The following is a 25,833-nucleotide window of genomic DNA, read 5'->3' on the forward strand; positions in this document are numbered from 1 at the left end:
CGGCCGTTCAGGTCCGTCTCCCACACGGACAGCGGATCCCGGGGAGGAAGAAGCTGGGCCGACCCACCGCTTCGCTGTTTCTCCAGCCTTGCAGCACTGCTGCAAGCTGCGCCAATTTTGTTTTTGCGTTTTAGAAGCGCAATAAAGACTATCACATTTAAAAAGTATAGTAAGAGTTGCGCATGCGCATACGCCAAAGTGCCCACACTCGAGCAGGCGCAAAAAAGCTGGCTTCAGTGTTATAATGCTATATCTGCGGTGTAGCACCCTTTACAGGAAGCGGAGCTTCTTTCTTGGTATTTTTTTGCTAACGCCACAGGCCCAAGCTCAAGCTTAAACAGCTCCGTTGTTAAAAAGCCACCCTTTTCATGGTTTCGGTTCCTGTAATATGAACCGGTTACACTTCAGGCCACGGAGCACTCAACTTTTTCTCGGTACAGCTCATTTTATTTGTTCAGTGCAGAAGTGTAGAGATTTTCACAACATGATCTCATTGCCTCACACGAGCTCTATGGTACATTTTTTTATTGCTTGGTCGGTTGTATTTTATTTCTCTGCAGCAGTAGTGGGGCTGTCGTTCTGCTGTTGGCATTGTATGCTGTCTTACTGCTAACATCGTGTGCCGCTCATGTTACGGTTTGTTGTTTTCACTCTACACGATATTCGACATTATAATCGCATTGATCTGTGGGTACAAATTGCGCCTGTTGGTTGAATCATGACAATTTCGTTAAGGTTTCATTATGGGTAGAAAAGTTGGCCATGGTTAAAGTTTTGTTTGTAGTGGGCTTTTTCGTCTTTTTTTCGTGGCGCGGTGTAAAGGCCCTGGCGCTTTAAGGAACTCCTGATTGATTCATTCCTTATAGTAGTGGTGGATAGAATGATGATACGCCGCGTTAGGAATCACACGCACTCGAAGCAATACTGCACCTAACATAACCTCCTTAAAGGTACCGCGAAGGTAACAAGGTACTTTTGAAACAGCTAGCCTTTTACAGCTGGTTTCATTTCATTCAGGCCCGAAATAGCCGTGTTCACTGAAAAAAAGTTCACAAACATTTACAAACTTTGAAAGTTCCCAGCACACCAGGTGGGCCGGGACGTCACTGGGGACGCATCAGAAATAATAAGCAGTACGTGTGTGAACTCCACTCTGTCATTCGAAGGGTGCACTCAAACGCAACCCGAGGCAACACTCCTATTGTACAAAAATGTGTGCTAGCTGTAGCTCTTTCCAGTCACAGTGGCAGTGCCAGAAACGACCGATAATCCACCAAATCTCGCTCTGTTTCGAGTATTTTCCAGCTTAAAAGTTTAAAATTGACACTAACATTGAATTGATTTGTATTTTTACGAAGAAATATTTTGAATGAACCAATTTTGCAATGGTTCATTTGATCCAACCACAAGACGCACTCAACGAATATGTGCGGGATCACGTCACGCAACCATTATCACGCAATCATGTTTATTTACAGTAACGTTTGTACCGAATCGCGAAAGGTAGTCCTTATGACGTCAACGTGGCCGTGCGGGGAAGTCGCTGGTGAGTAGCTACACTTTTCACCTTCATATAGAGTAATGGTTTGTTGTTTGCGTTAAATTTCATGGGATTGGTGTTCTGCATATCAATGTTTCCGATAAAATAGACAAGAGATAACGTGGTTGAAAAAGGTATCATGCCGACATAATACAAGCCTAGTCTGTATTTCATCTGCATCGTACCTTTAGTTCGACCACTTTATCTCTTCTTGGCACCATAAAACATTCTACGAACAAGTACTTGGTCGCGCCTCTCCCTGCAGTTGTCGAGATCTTGGACCCCCGTTACCGGACTCTCTTTAACTTGCCCTACACTGCGGGCTTTCCCCTCTCGGGGCTGGCACTCCCTGGAGTCGCCCACCTTCTCGGAAGCTGGCGACTCCTTCAGCTCGTCATAGGACTCAGCGCGTTGGCCTGCGTGCCTTTTATGCTGTGAGTACTGCGTCTTGTACCAGAAGACTTCCATTACCTGTGTAAACCAGAGTTATTAAGCATAAAGTTGTGAAACTCCGCTGCAGAATCCGCGCCGTGTGAGCACCCTTGCTTTGTAGAAACTTTGGGGCAAGTGTATTGACCCGGCACCTAGGGGACGAAAAGTGAAGTTAGCTCTAATAGCACAAATATTTCAAAAATGAAGCTTGCCTTTAAAATAATGAAGCATTAGCTTAAGACAGCAGCCGCAAGCATCTAAGTACTTCTTCAACTTCCTGTCGACAGGTGGCAGGTTAGTCAACTTGCCCGCGTTCTGGCTCCTGTTTGGTCTCAGCGGAGGTGGCCAACTGCGGATTGGTTTTTGATACATGGGGCCTACGGAGTGTTTCGCAATTGGTGATATTGAGTGATTGTGGTGTAAACAGAAGCTTTAGGCTTACGTGTTGCGGAAATAAAAACGCTCAAAAATGTCTACCCATGTTTCCTGTGCCAGGTTTCCGTAATCTAGCCCTTATGGTTGCAGACGCACATTCGGGACAATTGTCACCACTCAAAATACGTGTGATTAGAGGAATAGTCAGGTTCCATGAGTTTTACGTGAGAGGCCATCGGCATGTGATGCTAGGAACTTCACGGCAGCCAAACTGCCAACAAATACCCCATGAAGCATTAGTAAAATTGGCGCAACTTTAGTGGTTGCACATCCGGGTTTCAACGTGGTAGTACACTCTAAACTTTTAAAGTGAAAGCTCTCTTAGTGCTACCGATGGCGTCCGATAGAAAAATAATCTCGGAAAAGAAACCGTTTATAGATAAGACTATCCGCGCATCGATGATGGCGAAGCAGTACATTGGCACATATGCCTCTATCTCATAAACAATGTCGCGATACACGTTTAGGTCGTTCGTAGATGTGTTTACTGAGCTCACGAAAAATCGTCGCGTGGTTTCCTTCTTTATTTGCCATTCGTGTTCTTGATGGTTTGACGAACGATTTGACGAACTTTCCATGGATTGGACGGAGCTTTCGCGCGTCTTTCAACTTTCTCTTGGAAGGGATGTGATATTTTCGGTTGGTTTGGTGGAAAAACCAGGGGAAATGTTTCGTCCCGGGTACAGTAAAGTGGGGTTGAGGTGTGTAAGAGTGTAGAAATAAAAATTATGCTTCCTCTTGCCTATAAGTTTGGTTTGGGGTTTTAGAATAGTGCATACAGTAAGTCAGCACGCTGAATATCACACTCGCACACAGCCCGCTCCCCAGTCTACCGATTCAGAAGAATGTCTTCCAGGTAGCCAGATTCATTCATCATCGAAAGCTGCAACTAATATGTTAAAAACAACTATTTCCTCTTTCCGCAGCGTTGTCCAGGAGTCGCCCCGCTGGCTCATCACGACAGGACAAGAAAAACGCGCCGAACGCGCCATTGCCAAGATACTGAGGATGAACCGTAGGACGGTTCCCGACTGGCACGCCCACATGCGCAATATCGTGGTAAAAATACGAGAAGCGTCGGCAACCTCAGTGGGACCTTTAGAGATCCTCAGGAACAGAGTGATCAGGAATAACACCGTGAAGCTCTGCGTGGTGTGGTAAGTTTACAGTTGATTTTGCCAATGGCTAATCTGATGTGAAGAACCAGTAAATTTGCGCAGGTTTGCCGATGGTATCCTGTACTACACCTTCGTAACCAACTCGGTGCACATCAAAGGCAACTACATGGTCAACTTCGCCGTCTCTACAGCAGCCGAAATGCCCGCTGCTCTTCTCGCACTGGCTCTGGTGTACTATTTTCGTCGCAGGCCTTCGCAAGTTTCTTCTCTCCTCATAGGAGCGGCCGTGGCGGTCGCAGAGCAGTTAACTCCTCCAGGTGCGTAGACGAACGAACTAAATTCTGGCGGTTATGACGGTCACTTTGCGCGCACTTAAGGGAGACACAACGGAAAGAGACGCGAAGACCAGCGCACACTTGTTGTTAATGTGGTCTGGGCTTTGTGTCTCTTTTTCTTTGTGTCCCCGTTTAGTGCGCGCCAAGTTACTGTCATGAATGTTAACCAATACTCCCACGTTTCCACGCGCATTCGGTCGTTTATAGGCAAGGTAGCATGGTGGTAATATTAGGCAATGCTGAGCGGTGTCACTTAGGATGTGGTGGTTTTCAACGCGGTCTCTGTTGGGGAATGTCGCTGCATAGAGGTATTAATGGAGAGGTGTTAACCCTTTGATGCCCAACGTCGCTCTGGAGCAACAACTCGCAAACGGTTTTTTTCGGAGACACATATTGCACATATCGCGCTTTTAACCAGGTAGCGCCACCTCGTGTTAACGTAGTGAGTCTCTTACCATTACAAAAAAACAACAGATGGCAGCACTTATCCGTTCATGCTCACGAGGAGGTCACACACTGGCGTTCCAGAAGTGCCGCGCGTGCCTCTGCACAAGGTGAGATATTTTGCCTCTTATTCCAAGCTATGCACTGTTGTCGACATCAGTGCTGCATGCAACTCTTCATTTATGAGGTAGACAACACTCGTGTACAGGAGCATTGAAAAAACAGTTTACAGTCTCATGACGCAAAGCGTGCAAAATATGATGTTGCTCAGGAGCAACGTCGGGCACTTGTGGGTGCAATGCGACAATAGGTGCGCTGAAGGCAGGGAGCTCTCACAGTTGAAATGCTGTATACACACTGCACAATTTCATTCCATTTGCCGGTTTCCGGAATGATGAAAAGCTTACATAGTAAGGATTACATTCGGTGACACAGCTTTTGCTTTCGTGTTTCTATGCAGATGGACAGGTCAAGATCTCGGAGGCCTCTAACAGACGAGGAGATCCAGGAAATAATTTTCTTGCTGGATGGTGAAATATCCGACGTAGATATCGACAGCGACCCGGATGACCCCGAATATGACCCAAGGCAAGACAACTTGCTTGACCGTTGCCCTCTTGAATTCGTCACGAACCTTCGCAACAACAACAAGCTCCTCTGGAATAATACACGACTTTGTCATATATGAAGGCAAAGGGACAACCAGCGAGCATGAATTTGGCATCTCTGGGGATGTCGTCATTGACCTCGTACAGTACTTGCAGCCGCACGTCAACCACAAGTTATATTTTGACAATTGGTTCACCAGCCTACGACTTGTGGACGAGTTGAAGGCCAGAGGGTTTCACTCCGTAGGGACGGTAAAAGTTGACCGGACCGAGAAATGTCATCTCGCCACCGAAGCAACTTTGAAAAGTCAGGGTAGAAGCTCAGTAGATTTCCGGACGGACGAAAAATCAGGGATTGAAGTGATCAAGCGGTACGACAACAGTTGCGTCGTCCTAGTATCAAGCTATGCTGGAGTTCAGCCGACGGACACCTGCAAGCGGTGGAGCACTAAAGAGCAACGAACCATTGACGTTTCTCGGCCATTCGCTGTAAAAGAATATAACACTTTTATGGGCGGCGTAGACCTCGCCGATATGCTTATTGAGCTGTACCGCACTGACCACAAGTCGAAAAAATTAGGGGTGTGCGAATATCAATTTTTTTAATTTCGAAGCGAATTCGAATAATAAAAACAAAGTTCGAATCGAATCGAATATTTTTCGAATACGAATACTTATTGTTTTTTGTAAAATCGATGTTTTCACCATCTATAGACACAAAAACTGCAACTTTATTGCACAACAAATCACACAAAGTAAAATTAGGAATTACACAATACCATTGCACTCAACAGGTTAAGGTCTGCACTCACTTAAATGTTAACATGGAGAAAGGTTAACTGCTCGACATGTTCGGGGAGCAGTGACAACCTCCTGCTCGTCACCACTTCACCAGATACCGAAAACAGCCACTCACTTGAGACACTAGTAGCTGGCATGCCCGCGCCCGTGCACATTGCCGCGCGCTGATACAGTAAAATCTTGATAATACTAATCTCGCGGGACTGCGAAAAACAGTCGTGTCATCCGAAATTCGTATGAACCAGCACAGACCAAAAAATTTAGCGCTGAAAAAAGTTTTCGTTTATTTCTTTTCCTACTTTCGCGTGAAGAAATTCGTGATTTTTTCTGCTTTTTTTAACCCCCGTGTCGCAAAGCAGTCCTTTCTGGAGCACGTAAAGCTTCGCGCTCGTCTCCTCACTCGCTGTGCCCAAGCTCGCGACACGCCGCAACAGACAAGCGTGAACCGCATGGTGCGTTTTTGCACGCGATTCTCTCGCCTCGGCTCTGCGAGCGCTGTATTTTCACGCCCACATCGATGATTTCGCGCCAGCGGTAGCGCCTACCTCGGTCAGAAAATGACGCACGACGCGCGCGGCAGAATGGAGGAGCCTGACTACTTGCGATGAGATCGAGACAGCCGGCTTGGCTCCGCCCGAGATGGTTAGGCTTAGCACCCCGGCAAATATTTAATGGGCGCTTTCACTAGCGGCGCGGATGATGTTTTATAGTACCGTTTTCGCATGCATTATCAGCTCCTTTACCGCACAAGCAACTTCGTGTCTCCCTTGAGCCGCATTTTAAAGAGCGGTTAGAAGTGGTTGCTCGAGCGCCCGCGCCACTTCGCGGCTGGAGCCGACGCCATGTTGACGCCGCCGGCCGCGCCGCGCGCAGCGTGGGGGTGGTTTCGCGGCGGTGTCAGCGCGTTGGGCGTGCGCAGAGCGTTTGCGCGAGCAGAAAACAACAGCCCGGCCGTTTCTGGAGAAAGAGTGACAAACAGGGGAGCGAGAGCCGTCATTTGCTCGTTCGGCAGTCGGGTGCCTCGCCGGCTCGTTCGTATCTTCCGCCGGGCCGCGCAGGTCCGTTCGTAACAGCCGAAATTTTTCTCATTGCAAACGATGCAATTTCGCCGGGACTTTTCGGAAATTCGTATCATCCCGAAATTCGCACCCCCAGAATCGTATCATCGAGAGTACACTGTAAATAAACACCGATACAGACACGCTCTGAATTTTTTTTTTTAGTTTTGGTGGTTCGAATATTGCGAACAATAAAAGTGTCGTTCGAATCGAATCGAATACCAAAAAATTCAAATCGAATATTCGAAGTTTCGAATATTCGCACACCCCTAGAAAAAATGGTACATGCGCATATTTTTCTGGTTCATCGACGTCTACATCGTGAATGGATGGCTGCTGTATAAGCGGCACTGCTTGCAACTGGGCATCAAGAAGAAATTGCCTCTTCTAACCTTTCGTGCACAAATTGCGCAAGCTCTGGCCCTAGTAAACGCGAAACCACAGAAAAGAAATTCCACCACTGCAGCGCGAAGTCATCAAGCTCCTGCACGAAAAATTTTAAGGCCTCTCACTCCACGGCCTGTTGTAGATGTCCGGTACGACGGCACACACCACTGGCCTCAGTACGGCGGCAAGAAAACCAGGTGCAAGTTCTGCAAAGCAGGCTACACATTCCTCTACTGCGAGAAATGCCAAATGCACTTGTGCCTTCTGCCAAGCCGGAACTGCTTCCACTCCTTCCACACAAAATAGTGCCTCAAATGCCGGATGTTGCCCAGGAGCAACAATTCATTACGCATGATTAAATAAAGCTAATTTTTTTCGTTCCCCTGTTTCATGCTTATTTCTGTCTATTCAAACTATGCTACACATTCTGGCTTCCTAGATTGAAAAATAAAGTTTTGGGCATCAAAGGGTTAATAATTTGGAGAAAAAGAAATCGAGGTGCTTGACGAATCGAAGAAAGCTCGGTACTGGAAATACATTCTGCCATGCAATTTTATTGAAAGGCGGTTGGAGGTGCACTGTTTATAAGATTACGTACGCCAAATATGGCCTAACCAGTACATGGAAGGAAGTTTTGGCGATGCAAAATTGTCATTAAGCAGAAATGCAACTGCTAAAAAGGAGTTTTTTTGTCTCTGTATTACAGCGTTTATGTACGTAGAGTTTGGTCAGTTTTGTATTTAGCTGAGGCAGTATTGTCAATGCCATGAGTCACGGTGGGACTGGCGCTTTATTTTAGGGGTTCCATTTCCAGGCCAGCTGAGCTGGTGATCGTGGTGTAAATCACCGTGCGAAGACTAACGGCAGGGAGCACACTTCACCGCGGAGCCGTGGCACTAGCTGAGATCACGTACCTTGTCTTTCAAGGAGGACGTGGTTTCTGTGCATGCATGAATCAAGGATTGACTTGTTAGACGCCAGCGTTTACATAAAAACGCAAGGATAGGTACCCACTTCTGTTGAGTAGTCGCGCCCTTCCGTACGTCCAGACTTATAGGTATCTTAATTGGAGTAGTCATGGACAGAAAGTTCTCTTTGTGAGTTGAGATAAGAAGGTTTTGTGGCCGAATATCTGCGATGTCTGACGTTCTGGATAGCTCGCCTATTCCATTTGGGGCCGTGTCTGTTGCTCAACGCTTCTTCTGCCCAAAGCCTACATTGACGGTTTGATAAGCTGCAGCCTTTCTGCATTGCATCGTCAATCGTATACCGACAATGTGAAGTTTAGCGCTGTGCGGCAGAATAGTTTGCTCATTAGTCTTGAATTAGGGACAGGTTCCTCGAGCGCAGTGACTTACGCTGAAGCGTGATGATTTCCTCTAGGGGTACTGGTGCCGCAGCAGTCGCTACGTGTGCATTGCAGCCACCTTCTTCAACATGAACCCCCACTGTCCAAGGAGAATAACTGCAATCCGGAGTTTTGTGTGCGGCTAAGATATCCTTTCGTTGATTGATTGATTTGTAGGGTTTAACGCGCCGACGCAGCGCAGACGATGAGGCGCGCCGTAGTGGAGGGCTCCGGATTAATTTTGACCACCTGGGGATATTTATCGTGCGGCGAAATCTCGAACACACGGGCGTTTTGGCTTTTCGCCTCCATCAGAAAAGCGGCCGCCGCGACCGGGAATCGAACCCGCGACCTCGTGCTCAGCAGCGCAACGCCACTTAGCCACTGAGCCACCGCGGCAGGTAGATATCCTTTTGTTAAGATATCCGGTTTGGTTCGGTCAAGATACCCGGTTAGATATCCCAGCCATAAGGACTGTTGGAGCGCTGCCTCACGATTTGTGATCGTTATTATTTTTGATAATTTATGCCGGAAAAGGTACAAGTCGAGCCCACAATGCCCAATGGCACTACGTTTGCCTAATAATTTGCCGCTCCTTTTTTGCTGTGTTCTTGAAAGGTAAGTTTAACCTCTGTCTCGCAGAATTTTACTACGTGGGCCTCTTCCTGTCCATGGTCGGCCGCTTCATGCTGACTGTGTCAGCGGCCTTCAAGTGGGTCTGGACCTTGGAGCTGTATCCGACAGCAGCCCGCGGCTTCGGATTCTCTGTTTGCTTCACAGTCGGGCGCGTAGGCGGTATTCTGGCACCCTTCGTGACCTTACTGGTGAGTAGCGGAGCCCCCGTAGGAAAATACCGTTGAAACTCTCAGCAAATTTTGGTCCATCAAACTACACCTGAACCCACCTTCAGCAACCTAAGAAGTCCAAATGTGTATAATTAGGAACGCATAATTTGGAAATGGCTTATAATGAACGAAGACAAGTATTAACACACAAAAAACAATCTAGAAAGCACTGAAAAAATTGTTAGCATTTTGAGCAATGCACTGAGAAATGCGAGCAGTACAATGAACATGCACTGCACTGAACATGCATGAGAACATGAACATGCACTGAGAAATGCGAGCAGTACAACCTCTATGTGATGATGATTATGATGATAAAGGTGAGAGAATATTACCTGTTTGTATATGTGCATCTGTTTTGAACGACCAATTTGCCTGTTTTATTCAAATTAATTGGTCTCGGATTTGCTGATGGGGCAGTTGGTAAATTGTAATACGAAGAAAAACAGTGCAAAAGGCAAAACGAAGAACAGAACCACAAATCACAGTCGCAGCACCTGTGGTTTGTTTTTCCTTTCTTCGTCTTGTCTTTTGCACTGTTCTTTTCGTATTTGTTCTAGCCCGAACAAATTTTATCGACTTGAATCTTTCCTCTCTCACACCCCAGTGGTTTTATTAATTTTCCCCTTCCCTCGCACTTTTTTCTGCCCTTGCACTTGTGTCTTTTCGAAGCAGCGGCTCCGGAACTAGCACGAAAAAAAAATGTTGAGATGAGAAGTTCTCAATCCGGAATGTGCATTTGTCATGTGTAATTATAAGATGGGGCAACAACAGTAACTTTGAATCCGCAGTACTCATTTTTCCCATCCAAAAATGTGTGTAAGCAGCACAATGGTCACGCTGCCATTGCGCATGTTAGAACTTCTCTTCTGGGCTACACAGCTCAGTTCGCAATTACCAGTGTGTCCCGCAGGCAGTCTGTGCAGCGCAGCAGATAGTGCCAATCAGGTCTGCATGTCCGTATGCCAGTAATAGTTACCGCAACCTTACAGCGCTTGTCTGAAGACTGCAGGAATCATGGGATTATTTGATTGATTGTAGGGTTTAACGCCTTGAAGCAACGCAGGCGGTGAGGCGCGCCGTTTGACCACCTGGGGATCTCTAACGTGCGCCGAAATCTCGTACACGGGCGTTTTTGCCTTCAGTCTCCGTCAGAAAAGCGACCGCCATGGCCGGGAATCGAACCCGGGTCCTCGTGCTCAGCAGCACAACGCCTTAGCCACTGAGCCACCGCGGCGGGTGATGACATTAACCCTTACACACCATAAGAACAACTTAAACCTAATCAAACAACTGTCACTCAACCTGCTGCTAAAACCACATGTTTACAATTATTCAATGTGGCCCAAGTCGGAACACATGTGGGCACTGTTACAGTATTAGTGGACAATGCGTCATACAGACGTATTTATGCGCACAACCATAAAGGCACAGCGCTCTAATCACACCCCTTGACTTACTGTCTTTTTAGAGGCGACTGCATCTCATTCACTCGCCTTGTCCCTCCATACGGCGTTGTTCGTCCACACCCCTCCCCCTACACTAAAAAAAAATAGTTAGCGGCGCCCGGTTTCGATCCCACGACCCTGTGGGCGGATCGCGAGGTACATGGTGCTCTTCCAACTGCGCCACAAAACCGAGACAGAATAAAATGCTACGAACGCGCCTTATATCCTTGACTCATTCAAACTACGTCAAGATGCTACTGATACAACGCATGATGGGGCAATGATTAACACTTGCAATAAAAGCAAAGCTCCCACTTACAGCAACAATGATGGAGTAAAGGTCGTTGCGACAGCGAAGCCCCCAAGCATACCACTCAGATTGATTGACCAAGATTGGCCAATAAAGCATAATAATAATCATAAAATATAAGAATCATACGCGTTCCCGACACGTTTCACTCGATTTCAGAATCAATCCAACGGAAACACCAAGTGAACCCCACGATGCGTCGCATCTACACGTTTCCCCTCGCGGGGAGGTGGGCACAATTGTTGTTCAAAAAAGAGGAGGCAGCGTAGTGAGAAATCCGTAGACTCAACGTCAATGATTTCTTTTTATTTAGAAAGTTTGCCCTGTGGCATAACGATACACGACTTCGCAGGTACACGAACAAGTTGACTTCATGTATTAATTCCAAGAGTTTATTTATATATTTATTTAATTTATACTTCAAAGGCCTGGGCAACACGCATTACATGAAAGGTGAGCTCAGAAGAAAAATCACTGGTAAAAACTGCGCAAGGTATTAACAAAGAACTTGACGAACAATTGATTTGAAAAACTGCAGGGGAGGGTGGGTCACAAGGGGAAAAATAGCCGAAGGAATTCACACAGAGGGTGAATCAGGCCACCACGTACCACGCTGGAGAAGCATACGTTATTACAGGTTGAATCTATTGCGAATATAATTGACCTTGTCTTCCTTATATCAGACTGTTGTTTGTTGATCTACAATGTTTCCGGGTCTATTGGATGGTTCCGAAAAGGAGAGTGTACCCGTATACATGTATGCAGAGAAAAAATGAGTGACGTTCCATTCGCCGACGTCCGACTGTGCACATAACTTTGTTTGCTCGTTCTTTGTCGCTTGTGTTTTCTTCTAGTGTAATTGAAAGCGCAAGTTCCAGCCAATAAACATAATTTACTAAAAAAAGCCCTGCGGTGTTCTTAGGTCCGTGACAATAGGGCGAAATGAAGACATTCGTTTATTTTCGGGCACTAGCTTTGTGTGCGCGAAAACTTGTGAAATGCAGGCCGTTTCGCTGAAAATATTGTCCCGAATCTATTGTTCATTTAAAACACAATAGGCTTGCTATTTTATGCTCCTTAATTTTTGTCAATCGATCAACGGTTGTTTTTTTAAAGCGTCAGTCAATGGCACTGGTCTTACGACGTCACAAGCCGCATAAAGGAGCTGGTGGGTCATTGCCCTTCTCTCGGTTACCTTCATTATACGCGCCTGGTGCGATGGCCACTACACTACCGGCGGGGCTAATGTAATAAATGCTATCTCGTCAACTTCCTTCATTATACATCAGTTTTAACAAAACTTTGCGAAAAAATTGGCACGAGTGTTGTTATGACTAGGATATATTACGTAGAGACGCTGCGTGTAACAATAATTGCTGCCAAAATGTCCGCGTCTGTTTCGTGGTTACAAAGGTGGCGCCTTCTCGCAGAAGAGACAGTCTTCTGTCTACGCTGCTGCGACAGTGCTTGGTGCGGCCGGGGTCCTGGGCGCTGCAATGGCGGCCCTGCTGCCGGAGACTCGAGGCTTGGAACTGCCCGATACCTTCGACGATGCCGAAGAAATCGCGAGGAAGCCAGACAGGTGAGAAGGCGGCGAGTGACGGTAAATTTCAAGTGCGACGATAAGCTGCGGAAATGCTGACGTGTCATAATCGCAGGGTTCGGAAGAGGGTTTACCAGCAAATAATTTCACTGAACTTATGAAACGTTTGCACAGTTGCATTAGTAGGAAGTAGGAACCCTTTCGCGAAGCAGGAAGTTACGTCCTCTAATGACGTCGATGAGGACGTCCATTCAGGTGATTACGTCCCCAGTGACGTCTTTTGGTCTGCTTCCTACTGGATAAACGGTGCGAGTGCGCGACTTGCAAGAGTCACTTGGACAAGTAAAGCATCCAAATAAATAAGAATCAAAGTAAGGTAGAAAATGATTCTTCAGGACAGCTTCCTAACATAGCGGCTAGTTTTTATAAAATTACCTATTGTAATAAATACAAGTTAGCGTTACTGGCTGACTGATTCATTATAGTCAAGCCAGACCACTTGATCCAGAATACGTTGTACTCTGATGTAGAGGTAAAAGAGGCAGGAATTTTCAAATTTTAAATATAACTATATCAGTCTGTATAAAACGTTCCTTTAGAGATCCCTCAGCATTAATCATTCCCGTAATGTTTAATATTGGTTTGATTTTCGCGCCTGAAAATTATCCGAATATCTAGAAAAAATGTCTGTATTTTTTGGAAATGTGGCTCTGTAAAAGCGTAGATGAAAAATATGGTGGTAAAAGGGTGTTTTCGCCGTACCAAAAGTTCTCATTTCACAATTATCACAACTATCCTAGGCTGAAAATCGCAGATAGGGTCTTTTTATGTAAATATATACAAATGAATGAATATCACCATTAAAAAGATGGGTGCTAGTTGGTCTAAGTCTGTCTACCTTATATAACGGAGTTTCTCGTCTAAACATTGCACTATAAACCAAATCCAGGAGTGGCGTCAATTCTAAACAGGTATAAATGTTTTAAAGAAGGCAAGCGAGTTTTAATATATACGTCAATATTTTGAAAACTGGTGAATTGTTTTTTGCTTCTAATATGTCTAGTAGAAATGCCTACACATTGGACATTTTTACATAAACACCAATACGTGGCAGAAATAGAATTGACGGGCGAGAAGTGTACAGAGAGCGGACTTGTTGTGTAATCCCTAGTGTTTTGTCTTTTTGCGCTTTGAGGTATAAACCCAGTCCAACTACCTCAGCTTTTCTTTCATATAGGCAGCTCTACGTCTACTCCTACCGGGGTCACTCACTCAGGAGCCTCGTGATTCGTGGTGTCATAACCACGAAATGGTTACAAACGGATGGATACAATTTCTTACAACGCGTTTGTGTGGCGTTATTACGAGATTTTTTACGTGTTCTGCTTTTTAACTCGGGCGTACGAGGCCTGGCGCACCGCCAGAGTGATGTATGTATACCTGCATCCAACGAAAAAATTATGTGCAGTTTTGTCAGAACTTTTAAGGCCACACTAGAAGCCTCTGGGCCACAAAAAATTAAAAAAATGTATTCTCACGAAGCCAAGGACGACGCAGTTGTCTTGAAGGAGAAACAAGTTTATTGGAGCGAACTTGTGCTCCCAACTCAAAAGAATACAGAGGCGGCGAAGCAGCGGTCAACAAAGTGACTTGCGTCGGCGAGCGTCGCAGAATCGAATGCCGAGGCGTCTGCCCTGCAGGCCTTTTATCTTTAGGCGCGAGTGTTTCTGGAACCGAAGATTAACATCCAGAACATTGTAGATCACACACGAGTATTCTGGGCTAGCGACGTTAGGGTGAAACAGTTTGCTTATCTGAATGTGATAGTCCGTGCGGTATAAAAACAAAGAATGGAAGACGCGCTTTGCTTGGAACGCTGATAACACAGCCGGGCGTGGCCCGGCAGTAAAAACAAAATAAATAAGCAAGCCCATACATGGTTCGCGGCATTATGCAGCTCGTGGGACTGAATTATTGTATGACGGTAAGAAAGAAACGCGCTTTCACGAGTTCTTTGGCATAAAAGATCCCAGTCTCACCCGAGAGGTATGCTTGTATTCTGAATAGGTGACCAGTAAAAAGGCTCATGGGTGCATTGTTTTCTCCCGCGGAGAGCCGGCACTTCCGGTTCGGGAGCTCTGCTGGCCTCCCTTACACCGTCGGCTTTCACGCGCGTGTGCGCTTGTTGTTTATCTATTTCCACCAGGAAAAAAAAAACGCTCATGCATCGGGAATTCCATAAATAACAACGATTGACCCTACTAGGGGTTTATCTTACATGTAGGCATCCTGTGACAAATAAACAACACGCACACACGTGCCTGACAGCCGCCGGTGCACACAGGGCAGGAGAGCAGGAGGGCAGGAGAGATCTCGAACCGGAAGTGGCGGTAGCAGACGACGTACCCATGAGCCTTTGCGCTTTTTACCGGTCACCTATTGTCCACGGACAATTAACCTTTGGCATGGCTTGGGAACATACGGCAAATACTGTACGTTAAAAAGTCCCTTAAGCAATTGGTTGCACAATCATTGGTCGCGTAACGACTAACATCAGAGAAGGGACTTTTTAATTTTTGTAAGTAGCACGAGCGTTTTGTGGGACCCGCTTAACCACTATACATGCGTTATAATCTGGAGGATTTTTGTATTAAAATATGACTTCCCGCTGTGGCTCAACTATTTTCTTTAGGAGCAAGGCTTAATGCGATATTTTTTCGGGCATAGTAGGGTATTAAGGGAGTTGCGAAAACATGTTTAGGCCAGGTGCTAGCCTTTGTATTTTGTTAAAATGACAGTTCAAAAAATTCTGAGACTTGTTTTTGCCCACCTGTGTGGGCAATTTCTAGATGCAAAAACAAATTATTTGGCTTTAACAGTGTGCGATAGTACTTACAACACGCTTTAGAAACATGTTAGTAATTCATCCTTGTTATGGAGGGGATAATCGGTGTGCTGAATTTGTAAAGGTGATTTTTGTAGGAACAGGCAATGCGAGGAATTCAGTGGCCCAAGAAAAACTGTAAAAGAAAGAAGTGAATATTAAAAAAAAGATATTTTAGCTTTTTTGATACATTTGGAGATTAAATTTCCAAAAAATCAACATTTCGAGTGCTTCTACATCAAAAACAATACCTTCTGCAAAGTTCAAGTGTGTACCACAAGCAGTTCGGGCTACGTAAAGTAAATTCAGTGAGTAAGTAGGTCGGTCGGTCGGTCGGTCGGTCGGTCGGCCGGGCCTTCATGCTAATTTGCCTTTATTTTTGTGTGGATATGTATGCATGGCTGAAAATGAAAGTGAGTAAGCAATGTGTACTTCCGGTGGTGACACCTTTGGCAGATGAAGATTCGAACTTACGAGAGACTTTGACAGAAAAAGTTTGTCAACCGAACGGTCATTGGAAAGAAGGATCACAGAAGCAACTCTGAAAGAAACGAGCGCCGTTGATAGGGGAACAAACTAGTATTGAATATTTTCTAGCTAAAATTTAAGAAAAAAACTGGTGGGGCGCCGCATATAATAAGGTGGTCTGTTGGCAACAGGTGAACCCTCGAACCAGAAAGTTTACCAATGGTCGGCGCCGTACGAAGAGGAGGGAGAAAGTTGGCGAATGATGAGATTGAGAAACCAGAGTGAACTAATGACTTCGAAGAGCGCAGTACAGGAGCGGTTTGGAAGTCTACGGAGAGTCCTTTGTCCTACAGTGACATCAAAAGCATGAACATGATAGTGGTGGGGGTGGTGGTGGTGATGAAGATTACGGCACACGGTTCGACGAAGTAGTTTTTTCCCGTTTGCGCACAAATGTCCCCATTCATTGTCATCGACATTATCGCGGTCTCCCTATTATCCTGGAGATGATCCACTCCTCTGCACGCGAAAGTTTGGCATAAAGTGTGGTTAAAATCTCCGTCATAAAAAGCAGTGGTGGTGGCAATGGTGATGAAGTAAGTATGGGAGCGAGTGCCATCCAGATGCTCAAGGGATAGTGATTAATGATTAGAGAGCATAGAGCAGAAGAGAACACTATCGCCCCCCATGAGCAAGTAAACCTGATGCGATCTTTCTTATCAGGACGGAGAGTCGCGAGATAGCCCGGAGATTGAGGAACAGAATCACCACATCTGACGTCAAGAGAGGGAATTCCATGTCCCCGGCCCTTACTTTCCTGAAGAGTATACTGAGCTAGAGTGTAGTTAATGAAGTATCAAGTTGTGTGTTTTCATCACGATATGGATTCCAATTCCTAGGAAGATGACTTTGCCATGAGTGCAATTTTTGTATGTGCCCGTGCGTGTGCTCTCTCACTCAGGTCCGAAGAAAACGGAATGACAGTCTTGAGCCCTTTCCAAGAAAGAAGAGCATCTATGGAAGCCTGATTATTACGAAATGTTTGTTAAATGTCCCACGACAATAAAAGCTTGTGCATCATTGTCCTGTAGAATCTTGTCCTGTAAGTAAAGCTTGTGCTCTTGCTTGGGTATGCAGCACTTTATTGCTTCAGAGCATTGGTAGTGAAAATAGCCTTGTGGCCAGCCGAAATTCAAACACGTTTTATAACATGTGACTGTAGGATTGTGGTCGTTGTAGTACACGTGTCCAAAGTTGTTTAAGACAAAAGCCATGAAGCATTCCTTCTCATTGTGTTTTACAATGGCAATAATAAAGTAGCCGACGATAATCCAAGGTGTGTATGGTTCTTGTCTCAGCCATGCACCGGCTTATGCATGGAGGAGTTCATGTCTTTTTCGGATTTTTACCATGCCGTCACTGGTGTTTACTCCCCAGACATCTCAACAGTCAGCGGCGTGCATCAGAATCAGCGAATGTACAAGCGAATGTGCATGATAAGTGCTATGTTGGCAACACTGAATGAGTTTGGAGACTCGCACTAAGTGGAAAATCCCAAATAAAGTGATCGGCGTTTGCAGCTCCGTGGGTCTGGGCTGCTCTGTGAGTACTGCATGCGTTTTGCTGGGACCTGCACGAAACCTAAAATCCCGGCTGTATGCACGGTGATAGCCCATCTATACGTCTCAAACCACTTCTTTTAACGTGGCCAAGAGCATTCTTCGCAGCAGACTGGTTTTGGCGATGGCCGTGACAGCAGACAGACTTAAATATATTTGAAAGGAAAAATTGTCATTTAAGTTCTCTGTGATTGCGACGCTTCTCCAGCAGTTCGCGTGCGCTGAAGGTGTGTGATAGACGCTGCCAGATGTGTCTCTGCTATCAGTGCCATCGTTGAGGCCAGTGTACGGCGAAGAATCCTATTGGACACGTTAATAGAAGTGGTTTCACATTAATAGATGGGTTATATAACTGTAGGCAGGCGCGCATGCGTGTTCCGCTCCTTTCGTTTACCGCCGGTGCAGCTACACGGCGCTCCTAGGCAGTTCGGCCACAGCTCCCGTGTTCCAATTACTTCTGACGACACCTGTACATCAGACAGGCGCTTTTAATTGTTATAAACCTTCAAAGGTAAACTCCAATCAAATTTGTCTTTGTTCAAGTTTGATCTAAATAAGCTGTTGATGTTCTAAAAATTTACCATAGCGAAGTTCTAATCTTGAAACCCTCATAGAACATAAATTGGACGCTCTCAAAGTAGCCGTGTAGAAGGCAACGTTTGTGCCTGGCGGAGAGTCGCCGAAACAAGTCCCGCGCGCCAGTGACGGCAAAGACGACACCCCCTTTTTTGCACTTTTCTCCGGCGACGGGCCTGGCGGGGTGACAGCCTAGCTATAGTTGCCGGGCGCAGGAAATGTCTGTGCTACGATGCCACGGTTTGCCGCTGTTGGTGTGTACATGCATGCCCTACTTTGTATTTTCCTCCATTGCCTAAAAAGCAACGAAATGTTTGGGTTTTGCAAAGCCATGAGGTAAGTATTCATTACCATTAGATGTAAGTAGTCCTGTCTCATTGAGCGGCCATGAAGTACAGGAAGCGCCGGATTGTTTGATCGACCTTTTTGGTAAACATATCAAAGTTAGCGACGGGCGACCGCGCGACAGTACTCGAAAGGACCTAGTTTCTTGCTTTTCTTGCTTGCGATCTTGCTTTTCGCCTCTATCAGAAAAGCGGCCCCCGCAACCGGGAATCGAACCCCCGACATCGTGCTCAGCAGCACAACGCCTTAGCCACTGAGCCACCTCGGCGAGTTCTCCTAAACTACGAGGGCGGCCTGGTTGTAGAAAAATGAAAGCTGGACAGGATGTGGAAAAGAAGGAAGTCAGGAGAAGTGCAATGCGCGATCTTGAGAGGGCAAGCTTTCACGAGTGTTGCTTTGAATAATTTTTTCATAAATATAAAGTAAACGTAATGGGATATCCTGTTACAGTTACTGTGCAAACGAGCAACAGTATTAGAGTTAAAATTTCGTCTAACTTAAAAGTAACGAGTTACAGTTGCAAGTTACTGAGAAAAGTGACACGACTAGTACAAAGATCCACATGCATCAGACTACGTCTAAGCATTTCTTGAACCAAGAAAACAGGGACGCACGTTCAGGTGGAAATGCTAGGACACCTAAGCACTGCTTTTGACCTAGGGAATGCCAAAGCATTATAGTTAAATTGTGCAACGGATATTCTTTCTTTCTTTACAAGTTTATTGAAGACAACGTAAAAAACGTTGCCTTGAGAGTCACGCCTGAAGGCAGTTGCCTGACTGATGCCATGCCACCCTTAGCAGCAGACGTTGCGGAAAAACAATGAAAGTGCGAGGAGCAAAAAAGGCATGCGCATTAGCAAATATTGTTGCAAAGCGGCAGGATTACAATTTTCTACAAATCTGTTTACAATCGCGAGACAGAATGTGAACAGAAACACCGAATAGACAAAAAAAGCACAAGCGCGAACATTTTAGTAGCACCTTCTATCACAACAAAGTTACAAATTCGCACGTATAGTTTCATCCAGCCAATGAAAAAATAGTAGGTTTAGCACGCAGCGCTTAAGCCCCCGCTACTGTGGTTTGACGGCGTCGCCGGCGTCGTCTAACGAAGGGGTCTTCGTGAGCTAACGAAGGGGTCTTCGAAGACAGAAGAAAAACTGGACGCGTATCTGCTCTTTTCGTTGCAAATGTCGACAAAAGACGATCCTAACATGTAGAATCGCACCGACTCGGCCTTCCGACTCGGCCGTGAGTCGGAAGCGAGAGAAAACCGAGAGGAGCGTCTTTCGAAGGGTGAGACAGCGGATCCTAGCCATCCTGTGTGCCAGCTTGGGGCTACAACACCGCGCGACACAAGCGCAGACACGGAAACGATTCGGCATGTGAACTTAATGATTCCCATTTATACCAATTTAAACTAGATAGTTCAGTAAGGTTGAGAATCGCGAGAAAGCTGAGGAAATTTTTATAATCGCTGTTGATCAGAACCAGTTGCTCATTTCGCTTTTTGTAATACTTGTTAAAACACAACTGAATTAGTATTAGCCAATTCAGAAAACGGAGTCCGATTCGTGGCAAGCATTGCGCAAAAGGTAGCGTTTCTCTAGCAGCCAGATGTCTTTATGTGGTCTCCACATTTTGTTTTTCCGCCCTGCAAACCAATCCTTAACGTATCTTTGCCGTACGTCCATTTAATTCCATCGAGTCCGGGTTACCCAGGAGGTGCTGTCGAACAAGCTAATCAAGCCGTGCGAAGGAAAACTGCAATAGACGCGAAGTACGCCAGAACAGGCCATGGAGGCCAGTACCTGCTCACCTTACTGTTCTGTGCTTTGGCTTGATCCTGGTCTTGAAGAGACTGCTGTTTGCGCATTGACGTCTGTCTTTTAGATGCAATCTCTTAGTCGACCCTCCGTCGTCCGTCGGCGTCCGGCGACCGCACCTCTCCTCCTCTCCACACCACCTGTGATAACACCACTCTCTCCCCTTCTCCTCTGCACACCACCTGTGCGCTAGCACTCGCTACCCCTCTCCACACCACCTGTGCTCTACGCGCGCTGCTCCTCCTCTCCCCTCTCCACATCAGCTGTCCAATCACGCACATGCGCGCTGCTCCTCTCCACTCCCTCTGCTCTGCAAATAAACCCGGTCCGCGCTCCGCTCAGATGCTTCTTCGGTTCTGCGCCGTCCGATGACTGGAAATGGACGCCAACGATTCCGTCAGCGAACTGGCTGGCACACCTCCAACCACGGAGCTCCGTGCCTCCAACTAGCGCCAGCCAGCAAACTGTCAGAACCGCGAGCACTTCCGTAGACAAGGCTGCACAGAGGAGAGCTCGCGACGCCGAACGTATACGGCAGCGTCGAGCAGCGATTCCTCGCTTCGAGAACGAGAAGCCGCTTTGAAACGCCAGCGGCGAGTAGCTGATCCAGATGGCGTTCGGCAACGTGACAACGCTATGAAACGCCAGCGTCGAACAGCGGATTCTTCGCTTCGAGAACGAGGAGCCAGAAAACGTTCCCCACTACTCCATAAATAAAGAATACATTTAATACGCTATTACAGGTATCTTTACTCTAACAACCTATTAACACGCTACTACTCCACGGCTTTGCATCCACTCAGGGTTCCCACGTGGGAAGATGGTGTAATTTGTTTTCGTGTGCTGCTGCGGCAGTTGAGGGTTGCCGGCAGGGAACTGACCCAGGCCCTGCCCCAGGTTATCACTTCGGTAACTGCTATCGCCCGCTCGTGGGTGCGGCCACATGAGGTCGCCCTTTGTTATCTTCACCACCGGTGGTAACCGCTCCCGTTGCTGGAGGTGTATTCTTCTGTTCCCGCGCCAGTTGTTGCTGGGATCCCTGTTATCGAGCGCTAACATGATCCGGATTTTGCATTTCGCTTTTGTTTTTTCCTGGTTTTACGAGTCTGAAGAATTTCTACTTGCATTCACTGGTGTGTGTCTTGTCCGGTACCCTTCATAGTGCGCACGTGAGAGTGCACAAATGGTCTTGCATGGCGTTGCGTTGTCCGCAGTCTTCGCAGGCAAATACCTTTGGTTCCGGGCATACGTCCGTTCTGTGTCCCCCCTCTTCGCATTGAAACATGTGGCTCGCGTCTCCCTGTAGATAAAACACCGCTTCTCCAGCCATGCATAGCGCACCGTGTACGGAACTCGCTCGCTGGAAAACCCGGTCACGGCCGAACTAGATTTACCCAGTCGTCTGGTGCCCTGAATCTCGTAACCTGGCGCCACAAGTTCATGATCGATTTCCGCGTCGGTCGCTCCGTCGTACACCCTGTGAATGACTCCTCGGCATACTTCTTGCTTCGCTGAGTACGTGCTGACTTGGAGGTCTTTCTCTTGTATGCGCAGGAGTGCTATCTTCAGTAGTTCCTTTGTGTCAACGAGGTTGTTTTTGGAGATCAGGGCGACGTTTTGGCGGTCGTGCACACGGATAAGCGGGCACTCTTGTAAGGGAGTTAGGCAGGCTGCTCGAACGCTGCGACTCACCTCCCCCTCCACTTCACACAGGTTCATGCCTCCTCGCGGTTTGACAATTCGTTATTGAACGGCTTGAGGATAGGAAGATGTCTACTGAGATGTTTCCCACCTGTATCGGCCATCCCAGTGTCTCCACTTCTTTCACGGGCTCAGGCAGTCGCTCTCGACGTTTGTAGAGCCGAAGATTCGTCTTGAGCGTCTTTCCCGTCGTCTTCGACGCCACTGGCAGTAAGTTCGTTTGTCGGTACGGGCGCTGTGGTGCGTGTTTAAACCTGTGGCGCAAATATCACGTGATTCAAATTCCAGGGCTACTGGTCGAGTTCCGCGCTGGGCGCGCTGCCCCTAGGGGTGACGGCTGCAAGCGCGAAGCGGCTACGAGCAGGTTTGCTCCGGCCGGCCAGCCGCTCACTTGACGGCCGTAACGTCACTTCAGCCTGGTCGTAATGGCCACTGTCTTCTCAATTTTAATTTCAAAATCGCTAATTTTTGACGGTCGTTTGCGTTATGCATAACCGTATTTTTGTTGCCGTATTTTGTTTCTTGCTGCCTCTTTAGAAAGCCTATTCGGAAATAACGTTTTCAAGAGGTGGGCTATTTAAGCGCTGTTGGTCTTTAACCCATGTAAACCTAGTTACCACTTGCGAAATGCCTGTTCGGCCTGGTTTTGTAAGACTATGCACGCAGTGTTGCATGAAAGTTAGGACACACCTACCACCCTTGCACTCCGGCGGCGGCGCATCATTCGTGGCGGGACTGAGCGACCAAGCGCCGGCGAAGTATTCGGTTGAATTTTCGCCTGGTCTCGTGGTACCGCAGCGGCGAGGCTGCTAGCGAGCGATGCTGCGACGCCTCTCCGCGGCGGGTCACGCGGCATAAAGTCACTCCTGCCGCACTTGCGCTCCGGCGGTTCATGGTGAATGGGAGGCGATGAATGACCTAGCCAGACATGGCGCATTAGGGCTTTCGCTCCAGATGCTGTGGTCACGTGACAGGCCGCCGCAAACGTTGCCGTGTGCTGGGATCTGCAGTGAAGCAAGCAGATACGCGGTCAGTATGTCTCGTTGTTCCTATCGGATCGCTGCGGTGTGGACGGCGATGGACTACGAACCTTCTACCCTCTCATGGTGAGAGAGAGAGAGAAACAACTTTCGCTGAGCCCATTTCAGGTGACGCTCACAAGCGTCAGACGGAGTGGAACCCTATTTACGAGTCCCATATGAGTCCAATAGCTCCTGGCCCCTGGACGCGAGCTCTTACTGCGTCGACAGGTCGGGGATGGACATCAAGATCTCCCATCGCTCGGGTAGGGGGGGAAGGGAAGGGGGAGGGAAGGTAGGGGATTCTTGAGCTCAGTACACTCCGCCAGTATGTGCGGCAGGGTGTCTTCCGTCTTTTTGCAGAATGGGCAGATGGGGTCGTGTTCTGCCGGGAACATCTTGTTCAATAAAGCTGGGTGCTCCAGTGACCCCGCTTGTGTGCGGCGCACTATTGTTTGTTGCTTGCGGTCGAGTTGTTGGTGCAGCACGGGAAGCCTGCACCTGGCGCTCCTGTACGGCGTGGTAATCTCACGGTAGCTCGTAACTGGGTGCGGTAGCTCCGACTCGTCCTCGGCCCGGTCTGCTAGTTCACGGGCGTAGTGGTCGGCGAGGGCGTTGCCTTTCACTGTCGAGTGTGCCGGAACCCACACGAGCTCTACGTCTCGTCCCGGTGGGCTGCGCTTTGCGAGAATTGCTAGGGCCGCGTGGGAGACAATCCCCTTGCGGTATTTGCCGTAGGCCGTCTTGGAATCTGTGACGATCGTATGCACGTCTCCGTGCGTGAGGGCGAGAGCGATGTCCACCTCTTCTGCTTGGCTGGCATCTGTCGTCCGTAGCGACGCGCTGGTCACCAGCTTGTCGATGGTCGTGACGGCGGCCACTGCTTTGCTGCTGTGCTGGGGAAGTGAGGCGTCTACGTAGAGGTCTAGGGGTTCTGCTTCCAGCTGTCGGGCGAGTGCCTGTGCCCGCGCGGCATGCCTCTCGTCGTTCTTGCCGGCCTGCATATTGCGCGGCAGGGGCTTGGTCTTGAGCGCTTCCCTCCACGGCGGAGGTAGAGGGTGCTTGGGTTCTGTGGTTCGATGGGCCAACCAATCTTCCAGAGGACTGCTCGGCCGTACACAGTCTGGCTCAGTCGCACTCTCTGGTTGGAACGATGACCCTCTATGAGCTAGTCTACCGTATTATGTACCCCCATGTCCAGCAGCTTCTGCGTAGACAAGTACTGGGGCAGGCCGATAGCCGTCTTGGTGGCTTTCCTTACGATCGTGTCTAGCGTGTTCCTGTTTGCCTTCGTTAGCTGGAGATACGGGGCCGAGTAGGTGATGCGAGACACGATGAACGCCCTGACCAGGCTTAAGGCGTCGTCTTCCTTAAGTCCTCTGTACCGGTTCGCAACGCGTCGGATCATTCCGGTGACCTGTTCGGAGGCCATCTTGATCTTAGCAATGGCCGCTGCCGCCTTGCCGTCTCGTTGTATCAAGAGACCGAGGATGCGCAGCTGCTGCGTGGGCTTGACGTCTATGCCGTCGATGGTAACGACCACATTCGGCTCGGCATCGTTCTTGCGTATTCTGGGCTGCACGATGAGGAGCTCCGACTTCTGGGGTGCGCAGCACAACCCGCAGGTCTTGGCGTATTCGTGGACCGTCGTTGCCGCCCTCTGCAGGACCTCCTCCGCCCAGGCTTCGGATCCCGCGCGACTCATCCACACCGTAATGTCGTCGGCGTAGAACGCGTGGTCCACGCCGTCGATCTGTTTGAGTAGATTTGGAAGCGGGAGGAGGGCCAGGTTGAATAGCAGGGGCGACAGGACGGAACCCTGTGGGTGCCGCAGTCTCCCAGTTCTATCGGGTTCGACTTCTCTCCTCCAATCTGTATGACCGCTATGCGCTTTCTCAGGAAATCCTTAACGTAGCCGAACGTGCGTTGGCCACATTCTGTCTTCTTGAGGTTACCGAGAACGCTCGCGTGGGACACGTTGTCAAATGCCCCCTTTAAGTCGAGGGCCAGTATCCCGCGCGGTGAACGAGTGGATTTCTTCATCACGAGCTCCTGCAGTTGCACCAGGACGTCATGCGTGCCGAGGTGCTGCCGGAAGCCGTACATCGTTTCGGACATTTGGTTGGTCTCTTCTAGGTAGGTTTGGAGTCTACGGAGCACCATGCGCTCCATTAACTTCCCTACGCACGACGTAAGGGTGATGGGTCGCATGTTCTCGATTGTGAGGGCTTTGCCCGGCTTAAGAATGAACCGCACTTGCGCCTCTTTCCATTCCATGGGCAGCAGCGAGGTCTCCCAGGTCCTGTTGATGCGGCCCAGGAGCCTCTTGGCCGCCCCTTCGCTCATATTGGCGAGCAACGTGTAAGTGATCGTGTCTCCGCCAGGAGCACTGCGTCTGTTGCTATCATCGATGGCATTCCAGAGTTCCACCAGCGTGAACGGCTCGTCGAGTTTGTCGTTCGCCGGGCCGTCGTACGTCTCGGGGATCTAGAACTTACCCCTATCGGTCTTGAGGTAACGCGCCGTCAGGTCTGCGACGAGCTTGCGGCCGTCTCCGTCGTAGGTATTCAGAACCTTAGTGAGGTTGCAATGCGTTGCCGTCTTGCTGCCCAGCGGGTCGATCAGGTGCCTCAGGAGGCCCCAGGTCTTGCGCGTAGACAGCTTGCCGTGCAGTCCGTCGCACATACTCAACCAGTTCTCTCTGCTAAGCTTGGTGGCGTACTCGGCAACCTCTCTGTTGA

General features: G+C 48.2%; 1 protein-coding gene across 2 annotated transcripts in view; it reads left to right on the forward strand.

Moving 5' to 3' along the window:
- LOC144158950 (solute carrier family 22 member 6-A-like) overlaps window positions 1–17,323 on the forward strand; it is a 34,066-nt gene extending 16,743 nt beyond the window's left edge. For both annotated transcript variants that reach the window (XM_077690162.1, XM_077690163.1), the window contains exons 5-10: window positions 1,806–1,974; window positions 3,334–3,564; window positions 3,628–3,842; window positions 9,149–9,330; window positions 12,540–12,691; window positions 16,966–17,323. In XM_077690162.1, coding sequence (XP_077546288.1) covers window positions 1,806–1,974; window positions 3,334–3,564; window positions 3,628–3,842; window positions 9,149–9,330; window positions 12,540–12,691; window positions 16,966–17,032 — 1,016 coding nt within the window. In that variant the 3' untranslated portion in view covers window positions 17,033–17,323. The remainder of the gene's footprint in view (window positions 1–1,805; window positions 1,975–3,333; window positions 3,565–3,627; window positions 3,843–9,148; window positions 9,331–12,539; window positions 12,692–16,965) is intronic.
- Window positions 17,324–25,833: the final 8,510 nt, after the last annotated feature.

The sequence above is a fragment of the Haemaphysalis longicornis genome, unplaced genomic scaffold (assembly GCF_048455015.1).
Source record: "Haemaphysalis longicornis isolate Haplotype H1 unplaced genomic scaffold, Haemaphysalis longicornis Haplotype H1 scaffold_10, whole genome shotgun sequence".
NCBI lineage: Eukaryota > Metazoa > Arthropoda > Arachnida > Ixodida > Ixodidae > Haemaphysalis > Haemaphysalis longicornis.